This window comes from Capronia coronata, assembly GCF_000585585.1.
Source record: "Capronia coronata CBS 617.96 chromosome Unknown acBCG-supercont1.2, whole genome shotgun sequence".
Classification (NCBI taxonomy): domain Eukaryota; kingdom Fungi; phylum Ascomycota; class Eurotiomycetes; order Chaetothyriales; family Herpotrichiellaceae; genus Capronia; species Capronia coronata.
This window is the reverse complement of record NW_006912894.1, coordinates 65,912-88,787: the sequence shown is the minus strand read 5'-3', so window position 1 is coordinate 88,787 and position 22,876 is coordinate 65,912. Positions and strand designations below refer to the sequence as shown.

General features: G+C 54.2%; 10 protein-coding genes across 10 annotated transcripts; 4 read left to right on the top strand and 6 right to left on the bottom strand.

Moving 5' to 3' along the window:
• Positions 1–591: 591 nt before the first annotated feature.
• On the bottom strand, positions 592–1,077 carry A1O1_01687 (uncharacterized protein; the record flags this gene model as incomplete). The annotated part of the gene is made up of 2 exons (XM_007722599.1): positions 592–996; positions 1,069–1,077. 2 exons carry the CDS (start codon positions 1,075–1,077, stop codon positions 592–594), a joined length of 414 nt encoding a protein of 137 aa, XP_007720789.1.
• Positions 1,078–1,763: 686 nt separating this feature from the next.
• Positions 1,764–3,346, top strand: A1O1_01686 (L-lactate dehydrogenase (cytochrome); the record flags this gene model as incomplete). The annotated part of the gene is made up of 2 exons (XM_007722598.1): positions 1,764–1,791; positions 1,884–3,346. 2 exons carry the CDS (start codon positions 1,764–1,766, stop codon positions 3,344–3,346), a joined length of 1,491 nt encoding a protein of 496 aa, XP_007720788.1.
• Positions 3,347–3,510: 164 nt separating this feature from the next.
• Positions 3,511–4,530, bottom strand: A1O1_01685 (ribonuclease H2 subunit A; the record flags this gene model as incomplete). The annotated part of the gene is made up of 1 exon (XM_007722597.1): positions 3,511–4,530. One exon carries the CDS (start codon positions 4,528–4,530, stop codon positions 3,511–3,513), a length of 1,020 nt encoding a protein of 339 aa, XP_007720787.1.
• A 372-nt stretch (positions 4,531–4,902) lies between these two features.
• On the top strand, positions 4,903–7,035 carry A1O1_01684 (uncharacterized protein; the record flags this gene model as incomplete). The annotated part of the gene is made up of 4 exons (XM_007722596.1): positions 4,903–4,973; positions 5,028–5,200; positions 5,293–6,879; positions 6,941–7,035. 4 exons carry the CDS (start codon positions 4,903–4,905, stop codon positions 7,033–7,035), a joined length of 1,926 nt encoding a protein of 641 aa, XP_007720786.1.
• Positions 7,036–7,756: 721 nt separating this feature from the next.
• Positions 7,757–8,578, bottom strand: A1O1_01683 (uncharacterized protein; the record flags this gene model as incomplete). Its single annotated transcript, XM_007722595.1, has 1 exon — positions 7,757–8,578. The coding sequence occupies one exon, from the start codon at positions 8,576–8,578 to the stop codon at positions 7,757–7,759; it is 822 nt and encodes a 273-aa protein (XP_007720785.1).
• Positions 8,579–9,257: 679 nt separating this feature from the next.
• Positions 9,258–11,237, bottom strand: A1O1_01682 (uncharacterized protein; the record flags this gene model as incomplete). Its single annotated transcript, XM_007722594.1, has 4 exons — positions 9,258–10,301; positions 10,364–10,813; positions 10,916–11,053; positions 11,112–11,237. The coding sequence occupies 4 exons, from the start codon at positions 11,235–11,237 to the stop codon at positions 9,258–9,260; spliced, it is 1,758 nt and encodes a 585-aa protein (XP_007720784.1).
• Positions 11,238–13,363: 2,126 nt separating this feature from the next.
• On the top strand, positions 13,364–14,971 carry A1O1_01681 (uncharacterized protein; the record flags this gene model as incomplete). Its single annotated transcript, XM_007722593.1, has 1 exon — positions 13,364–14,971. One exon carries the CDS (start codon positions 13,364–13,366, stop codon positions 14,969–14,971), a length of 1,608 nt encoding a protein of 535 aa, XP_007720783.1.
• A 3,708-nt stretch (positions 14,972–18,679) lies between these two features.
• Positions 18,680–20,008, bottom strand: A1O1_01680 (uncharacterized protein; the record flags this gene model as incomplete). Its single annotated transcript, XM_007722592.1, has 1 exon — positions 18,680–20,008. One exon carries the CDS (start codon positions 20,006–20,008, stop codon positions 18,680–18,682), a length of 1,329 nt encoding a protein of 442 aa, XP_007720782.1.
• Positions 20,009–20,299: 291 nt separating this feature from the next.
• Positions 20,300–21,913, top strand: A1O1_01679 (uncharacterized protein; the record flags this gene model as incomplete). Its single annotated transcript, XM_007722591.1, has 2 exons — positions 20,300–20,454; positions 20,503–21,913. The coding sequence occupies 2 exons, from the start codon at positions 20,300–20,302 to the stop codon at positions 21,911–21,913; spliced, it is 1,566 nt and encodes a 521-aa protein (XP_007720781.1).
• Positions 21,914–22,011: 98 nt separating this feature from the next.
• A1O1_01678 (uncharacterized protein) lies at positions 22,012–22,875 on the bottom strand (the record flags this gene model as incomplete). The annotated part of the gene is made up of 1 exon (XM_007722590.1): positions 22,012–22,875. The coding sequence occupies one exon, from the start codon at positions 22,873–22,875 to the stop codon at positions 22,012–22,014; it is 864 nt and encodes a 287-aa protein (XP_007720780.1).
• Between the last annotated feature and the right edge of the window lies 1 nt (position 22,876).

Genomic DNA, 22,876 nt, shown 5'->3' with positions numbered 1-22,876 from the left:
TGGTCGGTTTGCCGAACGTCCTATTCCGACTTCCGTAGGGTTGGGATTTCGGGTTCTCGGGAATTGGGAGCTCGACAAAGATGGTGAGAGATAGATGTATACGGCATGCTCGTCGCAGCGAGTACATGAACATGACGGTAGGCGGCCGTCTCGAGGCACGAAGTTCTGAACGTTGAAACTGCGTAGAGATGTGTGATATCGGTACCAGATACCATGAATGAGCTATGCTGCCTGGCCAGTCGTTCGTAGCACGAGATGGTTCTTACACCATGTGTTGCTCCATTGTAGCTTATAATGCGAATATCGTGGCGCCTGGTCGGAGTACAGCCCGAAAAGACGCATTTCTCTCTCATGTCAATTTACCAGTCACGGCTCTCGCTGAAGCGTGAGATCGCTGGTATTGCCGTAGGAGGCATGTGTGTCCACAAGCCATGATGGCGGTCGCGGTCGCGGCAAAATGAGCACCTTGGTGATGCTGGCACATGGCGCGGTTCATTCATGCTCTGACCAAGGTATCCGCCGAGGCCATTGCCCGTATTTGAAGTTCGCGCCGCTGGGAATGCTCGATTCTCCCAAATCCAAACATGACGCTCAGGTTTCCAGCCTCAACGTCAAGACCAGCAGGGTGATGTAGGCGGCGATACTCAAGGCGGTGAGCGCGACGACGACGTTACCACTAGTTCTGAAGCGTTTCCTGCCCAGGCCATCGTCGCCCACCTCGCTGAAGAACTGGCGATTGCCTTGCTGGCGACGGTACGCGCTGACGACCAGCACGCCGGCGCCGTAGACGGCGAACAGGGCGCCGATCGAATAGAACTCGGAGGTGAAGATCTTGAGGACGATGAGCGCGAACGAGAACTGCGACAGCGAGGTGCGGATGTAGGCGCCTTCGAAGGTCCGTTGGGCCGCCCGCACTTCCACCAGCTCGTCGTTGGTCAGGTCGACCGAGCGCGCGCGGTGCATGCGCAATCGGAATTGGTCCTCGGCATGGCGAGACTGGAAGAGTCGAAGAGAAAGTTGGTTAGTTGAGAACTGAGAACCATGCGTACTACTAGGCTGGGAGCTTACAGTGAACATGTTGTCCTCCTATAGCGCATGGGCTGTAGTTGGCCGGGCTGGGTTCGTTCACATGTTACTAGGTAGTCAATGTGTGCTTCCTGAACATCAACATCTCCCTTTGGACGATCCGACGATCCCAACGCGGCGTGGAGGACGTGAATTGTTGCCGCTTTTATTCTCTACGTAACTGCGGGACAGACTAACCATTTCAAGTTTGACACCCTACTAATACTACTAGTACCTATGTACCTACCTACCTAGCAGACTGCTCAGCCTCGTGAGGTTGTATTCAGCCTTGCGCAACCCACTGGTGCCACCTGCCCCCAACAAGCCGCAGTTCTATCCGAGCGAAGTCGCCCGTCTCGTCCAATCGTGTAGTCTCTGATCTGCTCGGAGGATCAGACGCCGACAATTGCCTAGTACGTACTAGTACCTAGTACTGGGTCTCGAGGAGAACTCCGAGCCAAAGTCGGGGAATCAATTCTGATTGGCGTGACTCGGTCTCTGCTCTCCCATCATATCGGTCCTAGTATTTATTGATAAATCTGGTGGACACTCCATCTCCAATCGCCGCAGTTGTTATTTCGTGACATCCATTCCCCAGAAATGGTTGGTGCTCGTCCTCGATCCTCTGTACTTCCTTTTCTCTGAGACAATCCCGTGAAGGGATCTCTCTCACAAGCGGCCGCAGATATAAAGCAGAGATGTCCAAGCTCATAGATTATGCGGAAGGTGAGTCCGGGACGGCGGGGTTCATCCATCACGGCGCTTCAACTCTACTGTGCGCCAGGATGCATTGATCGCTAATGGACGATCGTATATAGTGCAAAAACACACCTCTAGAGAGTCGTGCTGGGTCATCCTCTACGGCCAAGTCTGGGATGTGACCAATTTCCTGCCCAACCACCCTGGCGGTGCCAACATCATCCTCAAACTCGCGGGCAAAGATGCCACCGAAGAATACGACCCCATACACCCTCCAGGCACTCTCGAAGAGAACCTGCCCAAGTCCGCGTGCATTGGACCTATCAATCCGACAACGCTGCCACAGCCTGTCAAGGCGGCGAAAGATGTTGGACCGGAACCGGACACCCAGGTGGAAGTGCCTTTAGCCGCCATGTTGAACCTGGATGATATCGAGGCCGCGGCCACCAAGAAGATGTCCAAAAAGGGGTGGGCCTATTATTACTCTGCTGCCGACGACCTGGTGAGCAAGCATTTCAACAACACAGTCTACAGACAGATCCTCCTGCGACCGCGGGTCTTTGTCAACTGCAAGGATTGCGATCTCAGCACAAGCTTTTTGGGTCACAAGCTGGATATCCCCATCTTTGTATCCCCGGCAGCCATGGCGAGACTGGCGCATCCCGATGGAGAATGGGGCATCGCGCAGGCGTGCAAAAAGTTCCATACAATGCAGATGATTTCCAACAATGCCAGCATGACACCCGAGCAGATCGTCAAGGACGCCGGACCGGGTCAGGTCTTCGGCTGGCAGCTCTATGTCCAGACAGAGCGGAAGAAGTCGGAGGACATGTTGGCCCGCGTGAACAAGCTGGATGCCATCAAGTTTATCTGTCTTACCCTCGATGCGCCAGTCCCAGGCAAGAGAGAGGACGACGAGCGTGGAAAATTCATTGTTGAAGACACGTCCCAAGCCATCAAAGACGCCGGTGGGAAGGAGCTGAAAGGTGGTGGTGGCATTGGACAGTCATTGTTCTTCGGCACGGATCCGACCTTGACGTGGACGGAGACATTGCCTTGGCTGAAAAAGCACACGAACAAGCCCATCATCCTCAAGGGCTTACAATGCCATGAAGATGCATATATCGCCGCCCAACACACCCCCCAGGTTCAGGGCATCATCTTATCAAACCATGGTGGCAGAGCAGCAGATACCGCACCTCCAGCGGTGCACACGCTGCTGGAAATCCGGAAATACTGCCCCGAGGTGTTCGGCAAGCTGGATGTGGTTGTCGATGGCGGCATCAAGAGGGGCACCGACGTGGTCAAGGCCTTGGCTCTTGGAGCAAAGGCTGTAGGAATCGGTCGCGGGGCTCTTTTTGGCCTTGGAGCTGGTGGCATCGAGGGGGTGGAGAGAGTGCTAGAGATCCTGCGGGATGAGACCGCCACAGCGGCCAGATTACTGGGTGTGGCCAAGGTGACTGAGCTCGGTCCATTGCACATAAATACCAGAGCTGTCGAGAGGGATGTTTATGACGGCCCTGCGAACTTACCCGGAATTGGGGGAGCCATGAAGGGTCTTTGGGTTCAAGCCAAGCTGTGAGGCACGAAATGTGGACGGTGGAGTGGTTGAATCTGTTTCTCAGCTTCGGCGTGATGTTGATGGCTGGCACGGCGCACTAGGTTTGGTCCACCGAGTTCAAGAGGTTCAAGCATAGAGAGGAATCCCAGAGTAATGAACCGATACACCAATGTTCTAGTCCCGGATCAGAATGCTTCCTGTCCAACGCCTGTGCCAAACCACGTTCGTAATTCATCGCTTTCGCTTTTCGGCCCGCCAATTCCGCCCGTATGGAAGTAGTGTGAAAGTCTCATGTTCTCGTCGTCCCCGTCGTCTGGCCAATCTGTCCTGGTTGCTGGTCCGCCCTTTTGCTCCAGCATGTCCTTGATGGTACCCCAACTGAACCTGCATTCGTTGCCGAAACCCCAAAGGGGGTCAACGGCCGACTTCAGCCAACTCACGCATCTGGCGTCAGAAGGATATCCGGAGCCCCAAGTAGCCGCATCTTCTGTAGAAGATGTCGAGTCCTGTTGGATGTACGCCTCCATGAGGGCTTCACAGCTGACATCCCGTGTTACTTTGGCGACGACACTTGCCGCGCTGACACAGGGGTACAAACTGTCCGCCTTCTTTTCCACCGTGATGTTAATGGTGGGAAAGATAAGCTCCAGTTTCTTCTGGTAGACAGATGGCTTGCCGATGGTGTCGACGTAGATTTCTGTAACATTGACGCCCCTGTCGAGGACGCCTCGGATCAACTCAACAGTAGCATCCATGGCTTGGGCGTTGAGATTGTACGATCCGCCATTCTTCAGCATTCCTGCTCCAATGTCCTGGGCACTGAGGGATTTGATGGCCCAGCCTGAAGACTGGAATAGATCTGTGTCGGCGGTGCAGACGGCTTTCATGAGATTGGCTCGGACGGCTGGCGTCAAGACTTTGGAGTCGTCGAAGTGGTGGGTGTCGGCCAGGAGAGATTGCTGGATCTCAATGGGTAGGTAGTAGACACCATACACCATCGGCCCGATGACAGGGCCACGGCCAGCTTCGTCCACTCCTAACACACACGGCGTCCCAGGCTCGGAATGCAGGTCACCTTTGGTAGTCTCAATGCCGGCGGGAATGCTGCTGTAGTGCGTGTAGGATTTACCTAGCAACAGGCTCTCGCGGTGGGCTTCGACGGAGGGCGGGACATGGACTGCCGTGACGACAACTTCGTCTTCCATTGTTACTGGTACGTTTTTTTGCGATATTCTGTGCCGAGTACAAGAAATTTGATGTATTCATGCATGAAGGTAGAAACATGTTGGTCATGTTGCAGTCGACGCGACATTGACCGGCGGACGCGTCAAAGAACGCACCTCGAACCGACGCACTCCACCGTAACACTTTATTCCGGTTACGGCAAAGTGTATCAATAGACGCCGAGAACGCTAACCCAATAAGTTCGCCTCGACAACAAGGCTTCCTCTTCAATGTTAACGAACGTTGGACGACCTCTCTCACTGACCATTGGACTTGTCGCGGAGGGCTCAGATCTCAGACCGGTGTTGAAACTCTTCTTGTTTTTTGGAGTTCGCATCTCAACTGCGGTCAAGATGGCCCCTCGCTCAGTGCCCCGCCGGCAACGCGACAATGTTGATTATTCGGCGATAGGAAAATTGGGAAGGTGGGATGCTGGCACGTCCCAAGGATGAATGGACCACTGACTGATCGGTTGCAGACGGACAGGCGTCACCTTGGACCAGCGACCGCTCGACGCCAACGGCATGGAAGAGATTTCAGGCATCTTCTCTTCCCCGCGCAAGCCATCTCCATTGAAGAAGATGACCACCATGGAGAGTGTGGAGGAAGGAAGCGCGTCGCCGGAGTCGGTGGAAGACCATGTCAACCCAAGTAAGTGAGGGTGTTGTTGCCGTTTTGCCGTTTTGCCATGATTCAAATGTTCTATCCTTGCGTCATTGATTCCAAAGTTAACGTGCCCGCAGACCCTAGTCGTACTCCATCCCGAACGCCTGCTTCTCGAGGCTCTACCAGAAGAAGATCAATGCTTCCGCCGAGGTCGACATCTCCAAAGAAGAGCGGGATTAGTGGAACGGCTAGGAAGAGCGAAGGGGTTGACATTTTTGCCTCAAGGAAAAGCCTACGACACGATGATGTTGAGGATCGAGAAAATACCCCGGTATCTACACCGTCTCGAAATGACCGGTCTCGAAGGTTCAGTTCGAGTCCGGAAAAGACGCCACTACGCGACATTGCTACAAACGGTGTATACTCGGGCGCGAAATCTAGGCCCTCGCTTGTGGACATTGAGCAATCCGACGTTGGGGGCCATGGTCCAGCCGAAGTCCACGAACCGGACTTCAACGGCGAAGCACTGCAACAGCCGCAGGCTGCCATCAGCGAAGTCGACGATTTTGTGCCACCTCCTGAAGAAGACGACGAATCCGAGCACGCTGATTCCCAAAGGGAAGAATCTGTGGAGCTCGGCGCTGCATCACTGGTTGATGATGAAGAGGCTGATGGAACATTCGAGCCGGAAGCTTCAGAGCCTCCGCCCGCACAAAACCAAGCGAACTCAAGGAAAAAAAGAAAGTCAGATGCGATAGACGAGGAAGCTCAGCGATCGCCTGTCCCGACTAAGGTTCGCAAGAGGGGAAGGCCGCCGCTCTCCGAGAAACTTCAGACTCGCGAGGAATCCAGCTCGAATGTCGCACCATCTGGATCAAAGGGGAAACGGCCGCTCAGGGCTAAAAGCCGAAACACAGGAATTTCTTCGCGGCAGCAGCAGGAACTGGATGTTGTCATTGAGAAGGTGAAGGCAAGGCCGGATCCCCCGAGATCGTTGTACATCCTTCGGCGGGAAACGCCCCTGGACGAGACGGTGACGCACACCAGAAGTGGGCGGGTAAGTATAAAGCCACTGGCATATTGGCGCAATGAAAGGTGTGTCTACGGCGGCAGTCCCGGTGGCGCAAGCTTGGACGAAGGGGCTCGATTCCCATTGAATAGTATCAAAGAAATTGTACGGGCTGAGGAGGCAGAAACAGTCACCGAGAAGAGGAAGCCAATGAAGAGGAAGAAGTCGGGCAAAAGCGCCACAGTGCGCAGAGCCAGAATCGAAGACTCGGAAGCCTCGAGTTCTGACATCGAGATAGACGGGGCTGGAGCCGAAGATGCTTATGCCGAAGCATGGGAGACCGAAGTCGGCACACTTCGCGGCAACGTGTCGGTATGGGACCAAGAAGAGCAAGCGCCATTGGAGCAAGAAAAGGAGGTGGACATCGCCCACGCACCGGCAGCGATCCAGACGCGCGAAGTCAAGAGCTCCAGCCTCCATGAGGGCCCGACCTTCAGATACGCCAAGCTGCTCAGCACTCGATTTTTTGGCACGGGGCTGGTAGAGTTGCCCCCTGGGGGAGTGAAGCGGCCGAAGAACAGTCGAACGATGCACATGGGTTTCTTCGTGGTCAAGGGACGGGTCACTGTCATGGTAGGCCCGATCGGTGGAGAAGTGACCGGTGGTATGACCCGTTTCAGTATTGGAAAGGGCGGCTTTTGGCAGGTTCCACGAGGTGAGTTTGTCCCTGAGACGCTGCTATGCTTTTTGAGACAATGCTGACCTCAATGGCGTAGGAAATCAATACTCCATCGAGAATGAACTCGACAAGACGGCGCGAATATTCTTTAGCCAGGCTTCTGAAACTTCGCCTCACGACGACGAGTCCTGATCCGAAGAGTGATGTTTGAGTAGTGGCTGGTGCTGTCATTGAGTCCATTTGATGACTCCGGCATTGGGTTGATGATGATGTCGAATGAGCTACGCCTCGAATTGAATGCTTCGGCACGTTTGCATGTAACATGACAATGAGACATGACCAGGTCTTCACGAATAACAGCCTGCTGTAGACTCATTCAGTAACATCCAAAGTGTCTGGCCTTCTGCAGGGCACGAGTGATAGCCCGGAGACTACATAGTCAGATTCATTTCTTGTTCGAATGGGTCCTTGTAGGAGAGTAAAGCGCTGGGCTCGGGGCAATCCTATGAGAGAAGAGCGAGTCTGGCATGATTTTCATAATCTCCTTTCTGATCGGACGTTGGTGTTGAGTGCGTGATGTTGTGTTTTATGTTCCACCGCTTCGTCGGACTGTACGCGACGTCCAGGGATGTCATTGCATTTCCTAATTTGCTGGGCGCTTCGGCGTTGGTAAGGCATTTCGGGTTGACACACCGAGGGATGGACCAATGCCTTTTTGTTCCAGCAGTGATCACTCTGTGTCGCATGTAGAATACCCACCTATTGTCTGCAACGGATAGGACCGTTGGACTAGGAGAGGCACAACACTCGATGTAGTCCTTTGGCCACCAGGCCATCCTGCTTGACGGCTTCGTCGCGGCCGAATAGTCTCACATACAGCCTCTGCTCAGGTAGTCCATCGCCTGCCTTCTCTCTACAACTCCTCCGTATCCTCGTCGAGGTCGTCGAGGTCGTCCAGCGGTGGGAAAGCCCCCACCTCCACCTTATCGGGCCTCGCAAACACCCCAAACTTGTCCCGACATTGAAACACTCTCTTCGTCTCATGTGATCCGTCTCCGGTCTCAACACTGACGCTGCCATCGTTCCGGCCGGCCGGTTCATCCAGCTCGACTCCTACCCACACGCAGCCAGCCTCCTTGATGCCGCCCAGCCCCGGAACCTCTCCAGTGAATCGGACGACGCCTCTGCGCGCATCATCGTTGCCTACGCGACACCTCTGCCCGACCTTGATGCCTCCGGCAGCGAGCTCCGCCTCATCATGGGTGCGTCGCTCATGCGCCTGCTCCTCAGGGGATTTTGTATTGGGGTCAAACCGGCCTAGCTTCTGGCGGCGCTTCCAGGCCAGCACGCTGTCCTCCAATTTCTCGTACTGTGATTCGGGCATCTGATACTTCTCAACCGACGAGAGGTCGGAGAAGTTGATCGTTTGTCTCGCGTTGGCAGGCCGCGTGTCGAGGACCTCGATCTCGGAGCCCCGACGTAATGCATACCTGGCATCGCCGACGATGGAGGACTCGTCGCCCAAGAAAATCCAGGCTCCATCGACGCCTCTGGTACGGAGTGACTGAGCGCCAGCCGGTATTCCCGTGACGGGCTCGAGTTTCGCCTTCAATTGCGCAATGGTCCATGAAGGTGTGACACGTCGTTCAGCAGCCAGCAGCGGAGCCGTACCAGGGTTTGCGTCGTTCGGAACAATAATTTGAAGAGGGATGTCAGGGGTAGTTGATGCCGACATCTTCGCTATCGCTGGGCCGGCTTCGTCTGTGAGGCGACGTTGGGCAGTAACAACGAACAGATGAATGCCGAATTCAGGAACTTAGTCTGCAGTGCTCGAAGGGCGTCAGGTTGTGGACTGAACATAGAGCAAGAGCGTTCAAAACATCTTCTGGTACTATACTACGTACTACGTGAAGATAAAGGTAGCTGCTTTGCTGTGCTGCCAGTGTGCTTTGGACTTAAAAGAAGTCAAATGACAAATGAAAAGACTCGAGCTTGGCCTGCTGTGGATGTGCTGATTCAAGTTCAGGTGGTCGGATTGAATAATGGATTATTGCATTTAATAGTAATGATAACAAACATCGCATCTCGTTGTTTTTCGTTCATCAGCGAGCTTTTTACACCTCCACACCTCCATACCAATGTGCTATTATTGATACCACCGCTGTTGATTTCAGGCATCCTTCCAGCGTGAACACGTAGCACTGACCACTGCACATTCGACAGTTGCTCCGCATCGTGCTGCCTTCAACATATCTAGTCGGCAAACATATCGCAGACAATCTCCTTTTGGCGCTCTTCCCAATCACAATCCCCCAGAGCGTCTCGACCATTCTCTCACGAGTTCTACCGCCATAAGCCCCTCGCCGTGCTAGTTAGACCACAGCTGCATTCGGCTGGATGATGCAACCACAGGTCTAAACTGGATACTGTTCGGTATCTGCTGGTGCTGCTTCGACTCCATTTGGTACGTCAAGTTCCATTTCGGAAAGGCGATGGCGCAGGATCTTCCCTGTGGCCGAACGGGGGATTTGCTTGACAAAGACCACGCCTCCCGTAAGACGTTTATACGAAATCAGCTTGGCCGCCACAAGTTGCTGAACGGCCTTCGCAGTCAATGGTGAATTCCTTCCAACCTCGCCAGCGACTGCATCCCCAGACGATTCGGCAGCAAAAGCGACAGGAGCACGCACGACGTATGCACATGGCAATGTCTCTGGGAGTCCAAGTCCATCATCGCGGGTGATGCCGACAACCGCAACATCTGATATTTGAGGATGCTTCATGAGCACGGTCTCGAGTTCTTGCGGCGCGACCTGCCAGCCCTTGACTTTCATGACCTCTTTAATCCTACCCTCATAGAACACTTTGTCGTCGAGAACAGAGACACGATCGCCGGTGCGATAGAACCCGTCCGAGTCGAAAGCATCCCGGGTCTTGTCGGGGTTTCCAAGATAACCGGTAAACAGCGTGGGTGATTTGATCAAGGCTTCTCCGAGCTGCCCATCCTGTCCGACATTCACTCCGCCGACGTCGACCAACCTCATCTGGACATTGGGTAACAAGCGTCCTACGCTTCCAGAAGTATCCTTTACATTCCAGTCGAACAAGGTGTGCCAGCCAGCCTCAGTTGTACCCCAGCATTGAGCAACCACAGCCGATTTGGACAAGACCTTGTACACCTCGGTCTGTACGCTTGCTGGCATGGGCGCGCCAGCACAGATGACATAGCGAAGGCTCCGAAGTAGATGACGTTGCGCGTGGGGGAGCTGGTTCAACGCCGCAATGATCGGGGGAACAAGTGGTGTGTCAGTGATTTCATGAGTGTCGACGGCTTGCAGAAAATCCTGCAGCACGAACCTGGGAAGAAAATAGGTCTGGATGCCAAGACGCAGAGGAAGGACAAGGGCCAGGGGTAGGGCAAAGGCGTGGAAGACAGGAAGACAAATGAGTTGTGATGGCTGCGAGGGAATGTCAGTTCGGATCGATTTGACAGCTGGAAGCCCAGGAAAGATGACAATACCTCATAAGACCTGGCATCGAATTGACGCTCCAAGAGCGTACTTTGTGTGACGATGGAACGATGTGGAATCATGGCAGCCTTTGGAAGTCCCGTGGTCCCACTGGTCATGGAATACACTGCAATCCGCTCGTTGACAGATGCGTCGTCGTCGTCGTCAGATGGCCCGCTCCAGTCATTCTCTCCATTAACGAGGAGAGTCCACCAAGTACGGCAGCCATCTACAGGAGGGGTCTGTTTTGGCAGATCAACGACAAAGATGTTGGAGACAGGTATGTGGCATGCTGAAGCGGCCTGCATAACTCCCTGGATACAGTGGCCCTGGGCGAAGATGAATTTGGGCTTGGTGAGCCTAAAGTGCCGAACAAGTTCGGAGGCGTTGCAGGCGGGATTGGTCCCAGAGACGCATGCGCCGGATCCGATTATTGCCAGCCAAATCAAGGGGTACCAGATCTATCATTGCCCCGGATTGACCAAGTCAGCTGAGTTACACCACAGGCGGTGGAGTGTCGGGAGATGGCCTCAATCCATCACAACAACCAACATCGAACTCACGTTGTTAAATGCATGCACGCACACGCAGTCCCCCTCTTGCAAGCCAAGGTCCTTGAGGCCTTTGATGAGCCGGCGGGTGACATGAAACGCTCGCCTAGCAGAAATCGAGTTGGTAGGATCGGCGGCATCAATGAAGATCTGGGAGGGAAGCCCTGAGTCAGCTTGGATCCGAATGTGGGGAGTTCAAGCTGTTTACCGGCTTGTCATTGTCATATTGGTCAAGATTAGCGAAGACAAAGGACAAGATATCGGTGGATGGAATGGTCAATGACTCGGACGAAGTCCAAACAGCGCCTGTGGCCAGCACTGTGGACGGAGGCATTTTGTAACACTGGCTTGCATAAAAAGACAGGTGCCAAAGACGTATGGCTGGACAGCATGGACAGCTGCAGGTCAGGTAAGACAGAGGATGCAGGGTACATGCCCTGGTGAGGACGGCTGGCAAAGGAACAGCGGATAAAGTATAGGTATTTGTGAGATGAGACGGATCGGATGCTCAAGAGAAGAAGGACACGGTACGTCCACAATGTGAAAAGAAGACAGAGGCGAAAAGGCAACGAACGCAGTGGTGAAAACAGGGCCGCCTGTGAGTCAGATACGGTATACTCCCCTTCCTTGACTGGGAGGCAGTATGCGTATGATGGAGAACCTGACTGGGAGGAATGAATGCCTACCTAAGGTAAGGTACCTACTACTGACTTCGATCAAGGTGGTCGTGACGCTCAGCTATCTTGAATGGTAGCCGCGCAGTGAGCGCGTCAGGACTGACAGGGTGACCACCTGCACACTTGAAGCAGTGCAGTGCAGACGAAAGAGGGTCAGTTAATCCAATCGGCCAGGTATCCGTTTTGAGGTCCGAGGGCGCAGGCAAGAACAAAGGAGCGCAGGCAGCAGGAGAGCGCAGCCTGAGGCAGGTAAGGGAGTGCCAGAGTAAGAGACCACCTGCGCTGCGCTGTTCCATGGCAGTGCAGTGTCTGATACGGCAATGCATTACACCGGCCTGCCAGTGCTCTGACTCGAAGTTGAAGTTGGTGACATCAATTGCGGTGCAGGTAGCAGGCATCTATTCTGACAGCGGCTACATTAGTCAAGTCAGTCCCCCCAAACGGGAGGAGTTGAGACTACGGCTTCCATATCTGCTGACCGACTGACGGCAGCGAGCTGCAGACTGCGCTTGTCCCTCGGGGAAAGATACCTGCCATCACCACGAGTATCTACTACCTACCTTACCTTACCTCACAGAGGTAGGTAGTAGTTCTGTCGCCATAAACAGCGAAGCATGCATCAGAGTATCGCCGACTATCAATTGGCTACCGAAGATGCAAGCAAATGCAAACCGAACTGGGCCAGCTTCTCGTCCCAAATCCATGGGTTCGATCGAGCCTGTACTAGTATACACACTGCCAGCTGAAGGCCGGTGCAGCCTCAAATCGAATGATTCCATATCCGCATCTAATGTCGACACTTCAAGCATCCCTTCATCCTGTCATACTACAAGTTCACTGTGGAATGATACACCACTGGCATGGAAACGGGCAGGTAGGAGTTGGAATGTAGGGTGGTTAGAAAATACCATCAATACTAGTACTGCGTGGAAAGCGCAGTCCGGGGGCTACCTAACACCACTGCAGCTACAACGACAACCTTCTACCACTACTACTATATCACTGCACAATACTACCATCTCATCTCCTCATACTTGCTGCACTGCCTGCACTGCCTTGTGAGTCTCCTGCTTCCTTTCACTAAAATCCACTGCGGTACTAGTATTCGCTTTCCTTCCAGCTTGTGGCTGCTTTTCTGTCATCCTTCGGCTTCGGTTTCGGTTGCATGATTTCTCATCGCCCACGTTTTCGAGTCACCTTCAGTTGCCGCTCTCGCCTCAGCACGAGCTACTCGCCTGCTCCCCTACTCCCCTACTCGTCTTGCCTCTCCTCGCTACCCTCGACGTCCTCCTTCTCTGTTCGGCATCTCCTATGCAGTATCCCATCCATACATCATCGATCGCTTGTCTGTTTCCAAAGTTCCTGGCCAGTACTTGTGTCCGCTTTGTCCCCCAGAAGCAAATCCTCTTGAGTCCCAAAAGGAAATCGCCTTCCACATTCTCACGGGAAGAAAGAGACAGGCGACCTTCGATACACTACATGCACGTCGTCGACATCGCCGGGAAAAGTCTTGTGGTCTCATCTGTAAGTGTATTCCTACGTGTTCAGAGCGTTCAGAGCGTTCAGAGCGCACGTTCTCTATTTGAGCTCCAGACACTCTTCATCACTGCCCTCTGCTGTCACTCACCATATATTCACTGTGTCATGGCATTTAAGTTGTACTTACTCAACCCCCCCCCCCCCATGCGCGAAAAGTCTTTACGCTATCTCGCCCTTGTTTATCCTCTGACTCTCCCTGGCTGTTTCAAGCATTTTCTCTGACGGCATGACACAGCAACCGGGAATGGCACTGACTGCCTTGCCCATCGTCTCTGAAACTGCCAGCCTTCCTCAGCAAGATTCTGTGCGTTCTGCACTGGAATCAGGCGCAACTTCGCCAGACAACCTCCTCACACACACTTTGTCCGAGGAGGCCCAGCGTCCAAAATCTCAACACCAAAATCCGGACTTGAGAGATTCATCCGCAGGCACTTCACAGCCCATTGTCTCAAGAGATGGGGTACCTCCGGATCAGTCTTCCTCAAAGGCTGCGTCGTCCTTCATCCTAGAGAAACACCCGATACCAGAAATACCCATGGAGGACAAAAAGTACAACCGCATAATGAGAAATCTCCGCTGGACGGTTTTGTCTGTCTACCGCCGCCTCAGCACCCTCGTCTTGACCGCCAATGTCCTTGCCATTGTTGTTCTTGCTGCGCAGCACAGACTCCTCTCTTTGTCACCCGAGTCGGCTGCTACAGCGGTTTCCATTAACTTGACTGTAGCAGTCCTAGTCAGACAAGAGCTAGTCATCAATGCACTTTTCTGGTCGTTTGGCAAATGTCCGCAATGGCTTCCCCTGCGCATTCGTCGGCTGGCTGCAAAAATATACCACCTCGGAGGGGTACACAGCGGAGCTGGAATGTCGGCGGTGATTTGGTTCGCTTTCTTCAACGTTGCAATCATCCGAGTCTTACGAGCGAGAGCAGTTCACACCCATCAGACGGTCATTCCTGTCATTACAGTCATACTCGATGTATTGCTCCTCTCCATCGTGGTTACGGCCCATCCCGCCATTCGCTCAAGGATGCACAACATGTTCGAGATGGTCCATCGTTTCGGGGGTTGGACAGCCGTGGCCTTGTTCTGGATCCAGTTTGGGCTGCTCGCTGATGAGAAATCCCACGATCCGAAGTCCAACACTTCTCTGCAAGAAGCAATCGCGTACAGCCCGGTATTCTGGACCCTAGTACTCACCACCGTCTCTCTGGCACTTCCTTGGGTGTGGCTCAGGAAGGTCCCGGTCCATGCGGAATCTCTGTCAGACCATGCCGTCCGTCTGCATTTTACATACACCAACCTACCTCTCTGTGCCGCCCCTAGACTCTCGAATAGTCCACTGCTGGAGTGGCATGCATTTGCAGGTATCCCTGAAGAAGATGGCCAGGGGTTTTCTGTCCTCGTCTCTAAGGCGGGCGATTGGACCGCTCAACTCATCAAATCACCACCCACGAAACTCTGGGTCCGGGGGATTCCCACCATGGGTGTGCTTCACGTGGCCCCGATCTTCAAGCGAATGGTTCTGGTTGCCACAGGCTCGGGTATCGGCCCGATCATGTCATTGTTGTGCAAAAGAGACGTTACATGTCGAATATTGTGGTCAACCCCTGACCCTGAGGTCACTTATTCGACTGGGGTCATCGAGCATGTCCGTCGTGCGGACCCTGAGGCCGTCATAATCAACACGACTGTCGCGGGAAGACCTCATCTCGCCCGACTGGCGTATGAGTTGTACGTCTCTTCCGGCGCCGAGGCTGTGTTCATCATCTCCAACCCCAGAGTTACACGACAGGTGGTGTATGCTCTTGAAACACGCGGAGTACCGACCTTCGCACCAATTTTCGACTCTTGACCCAAAGAGACTCCTTCTCACTTGTCTCCTACACAATCGATGCAGCATCTGAGGGAGACGGTGTCGTTGAAGGTCCGTGTACAAAAGGCGGCGTTTGATGGAGCCTTTCAACCGACGTCTGGAGCACGCTCCACGCAGGCCCAGTGGTCGACGTCCCTGCCACTCCGGGTCAGCCTATTGATCTATCCCATTCCTCCGAGCCGGGATTGTCTGCTTCCCCTAAATATTCTCGTTGCATTTCGGGCTGTATTGAACATTCGAGGACCGCAAGATGCCGTGACGGTCGGCCACACGGCGAAAAGTCGCATTGTACAGCTGGACCACCAGAACCTCGACGCCCGGTCAAAGTCAAGGATCGGGATGCAATATGGCGGTTGATATCTTACTGCAGCAGCGAGAGTCCGTAGCTACTTAGCCGGTCTATGACACAGTATTTCTTGACAGTGATTCAATCAATGTATTGGGACAACTGTCCCAGAACACCATCGAAAGTGCACGCAGCATAGATGAATTCTCCTGTATGAACATGTTACCAGCCGAAACCATATCGCGCCTCGTTAGCAGATTTCCCGCCATCTGATTCCAACAGTGCTACAGCTGCAGTGTTGCATTCGTTGTGGCATGCCGGGGGCAGCCCTAGGTTGTGTCGTCTTCAAGTTCCATCCACGATCCAAAGCTTCTGTTGCACAGCACACAGCAGAAGGCCGTTGACTCGTTGCACCGCTTTCGTCGTGCAGCAACAAATCTTTGTCTCAATGAGAGGGTCGGGGTCGAAGCCACATACCTCGCTTCCAATCCAGAGACGGACAAAGGCCAACAGCATAACGTCGAGACTCGAGAGGACTTCGGCTCTGGATCGCTGGACACTCGATGCTGCTCATGCGCTGTATTTCCGACGTGTGACATGTAGGTATGCTTGCACACGACAAGGTCGGTCTGCGTCAGTTGATTGCAACTGTGCGACAGTGACATGTATATGTCTATCATGACCACCTACCCTTGCCTACCTCGGGGGACGTCAACGGACGATCTGTCGTCTGCGAGATCCATCATTGGTGGAATTGTATCTGAGATTGCCTTGGGCTGGATACACTGCAGGGACCGAACGCAAGTAAGAGGATGGGCTGTTACTTAGTTTCTGTACTTAGGTTCCAAGACTCGTCAAGGCTCTAATCTAAAGCATGGCGGAAGACCCAAGCACAAGGGATTTCGTCTCAATTGTCAGTATTGTCTTAATCTAACTTTCTTCTGGTGACTGATCCATCATCAGGAATTTCGAGGATGTCTAATCTGTACACTAAGTGCCTGTCATTCTCGTCCATTTCAGCTCTGCACTGATTCTCTCGCAAGTGGGTGTGCTCTGATGAGAACGATTGAGTGCCATGCTGAGATGAAAGCCATGCCGTTTCTGCCTGCCCGTTTCTTCCATGTCCACAATCGTACATTTCCCTCCAGCAATTGCGCGGTCGTGCTCGGGGGCCCAAGACTGGAGTCTGGAGGGTCGGATCTGGCTGGCAGAGGCTTCCTAGCCTGTGTCTGAACGAAGATAAACATTGAATACAATCTGACATGATGCTGCTTGTTGCGACCGAGGCTGTTTGGAGATTGGAGGTGGCCGGAATAGTTGGCGATACCACTCGTCGACAACGGGCCAAGGCGGCGTATCTTGTTCCTCCGCTCAAGCTGTCGAGGTCCCCTTCCTGGAGGGCCGAGGTGGTCTGTACACCATGTGGAAGGCCTCCTCGTAGGACATACCCGCCGCGATATACTGGCGGCATGTCTCGACTTGTTTCATCGTGAAGCCAGCGCCCTCGTGGATCAATCCGTCGTAAACTTCGTAATGGTTGGCGACCGAGTCATAAATCATTGAACTAATGTTTACTCCCTTCCACTTCCCCGGCAGGCCTCCCTCTTGTTCTTCCCCTTGATCATCCACTTCGTAGGACCCGTTGCCTCTTGCCTCGCGGGGGTTCTGTTGACGTTGGGGTTGGCGGTTTTTGTCGGCATAGGATCGGGAGGCGAAGTTTTCCGGTCTTCTGTTCGAACCATGTCGCTCAGTGGCATCACCAACATCCCTCCTTGACTCGGCGCGCTCACCCTGAATCTGCTGGCCGTCGATCCTGGAACAACTCTTCTCTGCCTTCTTGTCATTGGCTTTGGACTTGTTTTTCTTGGCTCTGAACTTGCTTTTCTTGGCTCTGGACTTCTTTTTCTTCTTGCTGGCCGGTGCTACAGCTGCAATATCGTCGCCCTCGCCCTCGCCATGCTCTTCCGGTTCCTGTTCTCTCTTTCTCTTTTTGGCTTTCTTTCCAGCGAGGCCCGACGAGATTGCCGGAGGCTCCTCTGTCGTCATCTGTCGTGGCCGGGCAGCTGGGGCGGCAGCCAAGACAGCCTCATCCCCAGAGTCATGTTCGTCCTTGATGACAATCACCTCTGCGGAGGTGGCTTTGCAGCAGAAGCAGTTGCCCGACAAGATGAAGTGTTGACCTGAGAGGTGCGCTGCGCATGAGGTGCATTAGGCTGGGTCCCTTCAGGCCGAGGAGAGGGTCTTGAAGGAGGCATTTCGCGTCCGATGAAATTCTTCACACCATTCAGAAGACGCGCCGACGCGCTTCCGAATCGCGGGAAGCATTCCTTGGGGATCAGAGCTGCAATTGATCTGCATGCTGCCATGGACGAATTGGGCCGTGGAAGACCGTAGCGAAGAGCTATGGGACATGTCTCGTAGACGAAGAGGATGGCCCGGTCTAGCACCCCTAGCACCCAGTCCCGACGAGGAGTTCTTGGGACGTAGCACCCTGGCACCAAAGCGTCAATCCCATTGAGAAGTTTGTGGTGATGTCGGCCCAAGTCATGCTTAATATGCTGGAAATGGATGCAGTCAAGACCCGTCTGCATCCGCGGTGTTGCCATCACGGCTGCGGTGGGGATCGTGCTGGTCGGTGTTGGGTCGGTGTAGGTGGAAGGCGGATTGCTTTGAGGTTTCGATATCGGGTAGCTGGCGAGGACGCTGGTGATTGTTGCTGATTTGGAGCGAGTATTGAAGAGAGGTTCCTGGGGTGAATGGGTGGTGGGCGTGAGCGCCGTGTGGCAGCTGGCGAGGACATCTCTGGTCCCAATGACTGCTCGCCGAGGACAAACTCTGGCGTTGGGTTCGGAGAGAGAGAACTGAGTGCTGGAAGGAAGATGAGCTGCATGCTCTTTGAGCTGACCGCGCCAACCAACTACTGAGAGATCTGAAGAGGCGGCCACAGGTACCTAGGCAAGAATGGTAATGTGGTCAATGACAGAGGCCAAGTTGGAGGTAGAGCTGAGATTGAGATTGGGACGAGGCAAGGAAAAGGTGAAGTTGATCTCAGGCTTGGTCTGAAATCGGCCTCAGTCTCGCCAAGAGAGAGTTCTGTCGGACTCGCACTCGGAGTCGACGACACCGCTCGATCTGCACAGGGCACTGGGCGCGGTCGACAGAAAGAAGAGGCGAGATAAGGTCCAGCATAGCTGAGGTTGATGGCCGCTTGAAGTACTTCGCCACGTGGGAGACTCATCTGTCAAGAGTCCTCCTGTCGAGACAATATTGGGTACAGATTTAGGTTAGCTCTGGTCAATTCATCCAGTGACAAGGAGTAGAGTACTGGAGGGTGATCAGAGCCACATTGATTTCTTTCAAATATCCAGATCAAGTTTCAAGGTTCTCAGTCAAGGTCACCATCATTCATCTGCGAATAGCCAGCGCCCATCCCCCTTCATAGCTGCTTCATATCTTCTCACGACTTCCTCCCGTTCTCGCCGTCGGGCTCGCTCCCGGTATTCCTGCTCTTCCTGCGTCCCAGGCATGTCGGTGTCCCAGTAGCCCGGCGGGCTCTCAGGACGGTCGAATAGCGTCTTGTGCATTTTCCCGTACAGGTTCGCCAGTCGTGTCGTCCGGGCCTCAAACACAAGATTCTCTTTGGCCATCGGAGTCAACGTCCGTATCTTCTCCTCGGAGCCTGGCCCCAAGAACTCCAGCAGCAAATCATCTTCTGAGATATCAGTGTCGGCGGGAAGAGTCGCTGCTAATGCTTTGAACTTGTTGCCACAACACTCAGGTCGTGTACATCCTGCAAGGCACTTCCGCGCCTCGCGACCTCGAATAGCTTCATCATAGGCATAGTCGCAGCCTCCAGTGTACGTCGGGTTGACCTTGAAATGTGAGAGATTCAGACGATTCACCGGCCTCGAGCGGAAAGGCTCCTCATCTTCAGGAGCTGAAGGTTGGGCCGGCAAAAGAGGAGGTCGCCTAAAAGAGGCGCTGCCATCCCTCGCCAGGTTACCAACGCCTGGGATTTGGAGCTGTATCGGAGCTTCCTCCTCTGCTTTCGAAGCAACCGTGCGCTGAATCGAAGCGCTAGGCGTGGGACGTGGAAGCAATGGGGTGACGGGAGCCGGGGCAGCCAGCAAAGCCTGCAATCGATTATTGGGTGAGCTGGCCTTGGCCTTTTGAGGCGTGTTCTCCGTAGAGGTATCGGATTGGCTTCGATTATGGTCCTCGCCGTCTTCCGCTATAGATGTGATGGCATGGGCTCCTCTGTCGCCGAATCTCTTAGACCGTGGGAGGCGATTGGGGGCCGCAACATTTGCGGAGATCTCTCGCAGTGGTCGTTGTTCGTCGGGAGTCTTGCTGCGAGGCCGTTTTCTGGACGCAGATGCCGGCGTTGTAGCGTCGAGTTCGTTGGAAAAGACGATGGGTGAAGAGACACAGGGATTCTGTAGTCGCCATTTCCTCTCTTTGGCCTGAATCAAGCGGAGTTTGGATTTCAGTTGGTCGATCTCGGCTTGTTTCTCCGCATCCTGCCGAAACAAGTGATCCAGCTGGGGGGAGAGGTCGCGAGGTTCGTCCTTCCGCGCCCGAGACAGCTCCTCGACTTGACGCTTCAGCTTTTCGTTTTCACGCTTGAGCCGTTCAATGGTCTCAATGGTCTCTCGGGTGCGACGTTGAAGATCATTGCTTTGAGAAAGGGCCAAAATCAGCGTATCTGTCAGAGATTGCGGCGTGCTCATGTTTGTGCAAGGGGTTGTTTGTTGTAAGACTGTGCCAGCGAGGGAAGCAGAGGCAGAGGCAAGAAAGTCGCGTCTCGTTGTTTGAATGACGCGCCGGGGCGGGAAAACCTCGGTTATCGATAAGGCTGGCCGGGTTCTTTATCTGCATGCGTCCAACTTGAACTGGAACGTCGACGACTTGGTCAACCGCCAATGCAATCCTCTTCCCACAGATCGTCTATGTACCCCGTCGCGCCTAGATTCGGAACAGTGTGTGTCTCGCGGTTCGGAGCTCTATAGAACAGCGAAGCAATGCCCAAACGGAGAAGAGATGATGCAGGTGAAATCCGGCCTCCGGTCAAAAGATCTCGTACCGGATCCCGGCGTAATTTATTGGATATCAGTGACGAGATCCTTCTCCGGGTGCTGTTCTTCCTGCCCATCAGGGATTTGTTGAAAGTCGAATGGTAAGGGCCATCATGATTTACCCAAGAATGGACTGACAGGTCGGACAGTGTCTCACACCGATTCCGCTCACTTGCCACCGACGGTGAACTGTGGAAAGCGAAATACTACGACACTTGGGTCAGGTCTCGAGCCCGTCGCGCCCCTCCAAGTCAAGGTCGAGAGGCATCCCAACAACGGCTGAAGGCGGCAAAGTGGCTCCAGCATGGGTACAAACTACGGAACAATCCAGCCATCGACTGGAAGCGTCAATTCAAGATTCGCACAAACTGGGCATCGGGGACGGCGAGACTCTGCGAGGTCGAGGTCGCGCAGCCTCCATCACCGCCAGTCATAGCCAAGGTCTGTCAGGGCATTATATTCACGGTTGACGGGCGGGCTGGACTACGTGCATGGTCAGGGGAGAGGACGTTGAAGGCACAGTTTCGGCTTGAGCCTTCGGCTGAGGCGACATGCATGGCTGTTGAGACCATCGAGGGCGGACCGCATCTCGTCCTAGGCTTCGCGGATGGATCCTTTTCGACGTATCTATACCAAACCGATGGACGTTTCGAGCATCTCTTGACCCAACATTCAGCCGATGGGCCGCTCATGGCCGTGGCGCTGGCCATGCCATATATCATGACTGTCTCCAAAACCAAATTCCTGGCGCTGTATGACATGACCACACCAAACGTGGCGAGAGATAGCCGTCCTACTGCTTCACCTATTGCTCGACTTCAGTCCGATGCGTCCTTCTCGCCAGTTTCGCTTTCTCTTCGGAGAACACCCGGCAACGTGACGGCAACAATTGCCTATGCATTCAACAGACTCCGGTCTGGATGGTGTCTGGGCCTTCAGGAGATCAGACTTACGCCGGCCGGGGCCTTGATAGACAGCAGGTTGACTTCTTCTCTCGACACTCCTCTGGACGGGAGATACGAGGGTAGGGACAGGTGGGGGCTGTCAACGCGTTCCGCCAGCTCACTGCCCGTCCCTCTTCACCCCCAACTGATGAGCGCGCCAACTTCACTTTCCTACGAGCATCCATTTCTGGTTGGCACACTTGCCGACAACACCATCATGTCATTTCTAGTAACCTCCAACGAGGAGAAACTGGAGATCAGTGCGGGCAGACGTCTTTGGGGCCACACGTCTGCTGTGTCGGGAGCTGAAGTCAACAATCGAGGGAAAGCGGTATCCATCAGCTGCCGAGGGGACGAGATCCGAGTCTGGGAGCTGGAGGCGGTCATGACCAACAACAGTCAGCCCAAGACTAGTACCAAAATCAAAGCAGTTCACTCCCTCTCCGACGTCGCTGCTGCTTTGGCCAGGCGAGGTACTGGGTTGGGACTTGCCGTCCAGGATTTGAAACGAGAATTGAGCCTGACCCGGCGATGGGTTGGCTTTGACGAGGAACACGTGGTGGTACTGGGCGACAGAGATCAGAAGCAGGTCATGGCACTCTATGATTTTACGTAGCGTGGTGATATTGACAACTAGACATGAGAATGACCACAGCTTACAGATTCAGCTCGAGCAAGTCTGTGCTCATCTTCCCGGACCAGTCAAGCTCATTATCACACACCCAACTCTCCCCATCCTCCACCCCATGCTGCGAGCTCCTCCCTACTGACCAGCCTTACGCACATACCGGAGTTGAAGAGTTCTGGAGCAGACTTCGCCAGGACCGCAGCGAGAATGTGTTTGCACGAGGGCATGGAACCGCTGCACGTATTAGTTGCCATCCCTCCAAACATCCATCCTGCGCTTTCCACAGATGCTGGCGTGGCCTTCGGCGACCTAGATATATCTCGTGCCCTGTCCATTCGACTGTCATTCATCTCGTGCTCGTCACGGTCTATATTCAGCCCCTGGAAAGCGGAGACACTAAACGCGGGACAACTGCAATTCCAGCTGTCGAGACGGACCTCGTAGAACGTGGTGCTGGCATCCAGTTTCCTTGACGAGTAGCCCGACGAGCCTATCGCCCTGGATCTGCCTACACGGCTATATGTGTTCGACCTCGACGTAACGGCGGATGAGGATTGGACGTAGTATACCTCACACCCATGGTATGCATCTGTCGCATGTCGTAAATCGGTCTTCACCTCCAATCCAGTAGACGAGCCAGGCTCCCCTAGTTTCGGTGGACGTTGTTCGTGGACGTCCCCGTCTCGTCGGACCGTAAGCCTGTTGACGAGTCCCCGGTCCAGAATATCCAGCGCCGGCAGCAGCTCATGCGGGAAGAGGACGTGCAGAGTCACAAATATGCCACGGGCACGTTCTGTGTCTGCTGGCGAAAGCCTGTGCAAGGCACTGGGTGGCTGCTGAGGTTCTAGAACCCTGTTCTGCTGGGGCTGGGGTTGGAGAGGTGTGAGGCTGGACAGGCTCTGGAAAAGAGTGGTCATCATCGAGCCGGATGGTGGTGCGTGAGTAGCCATG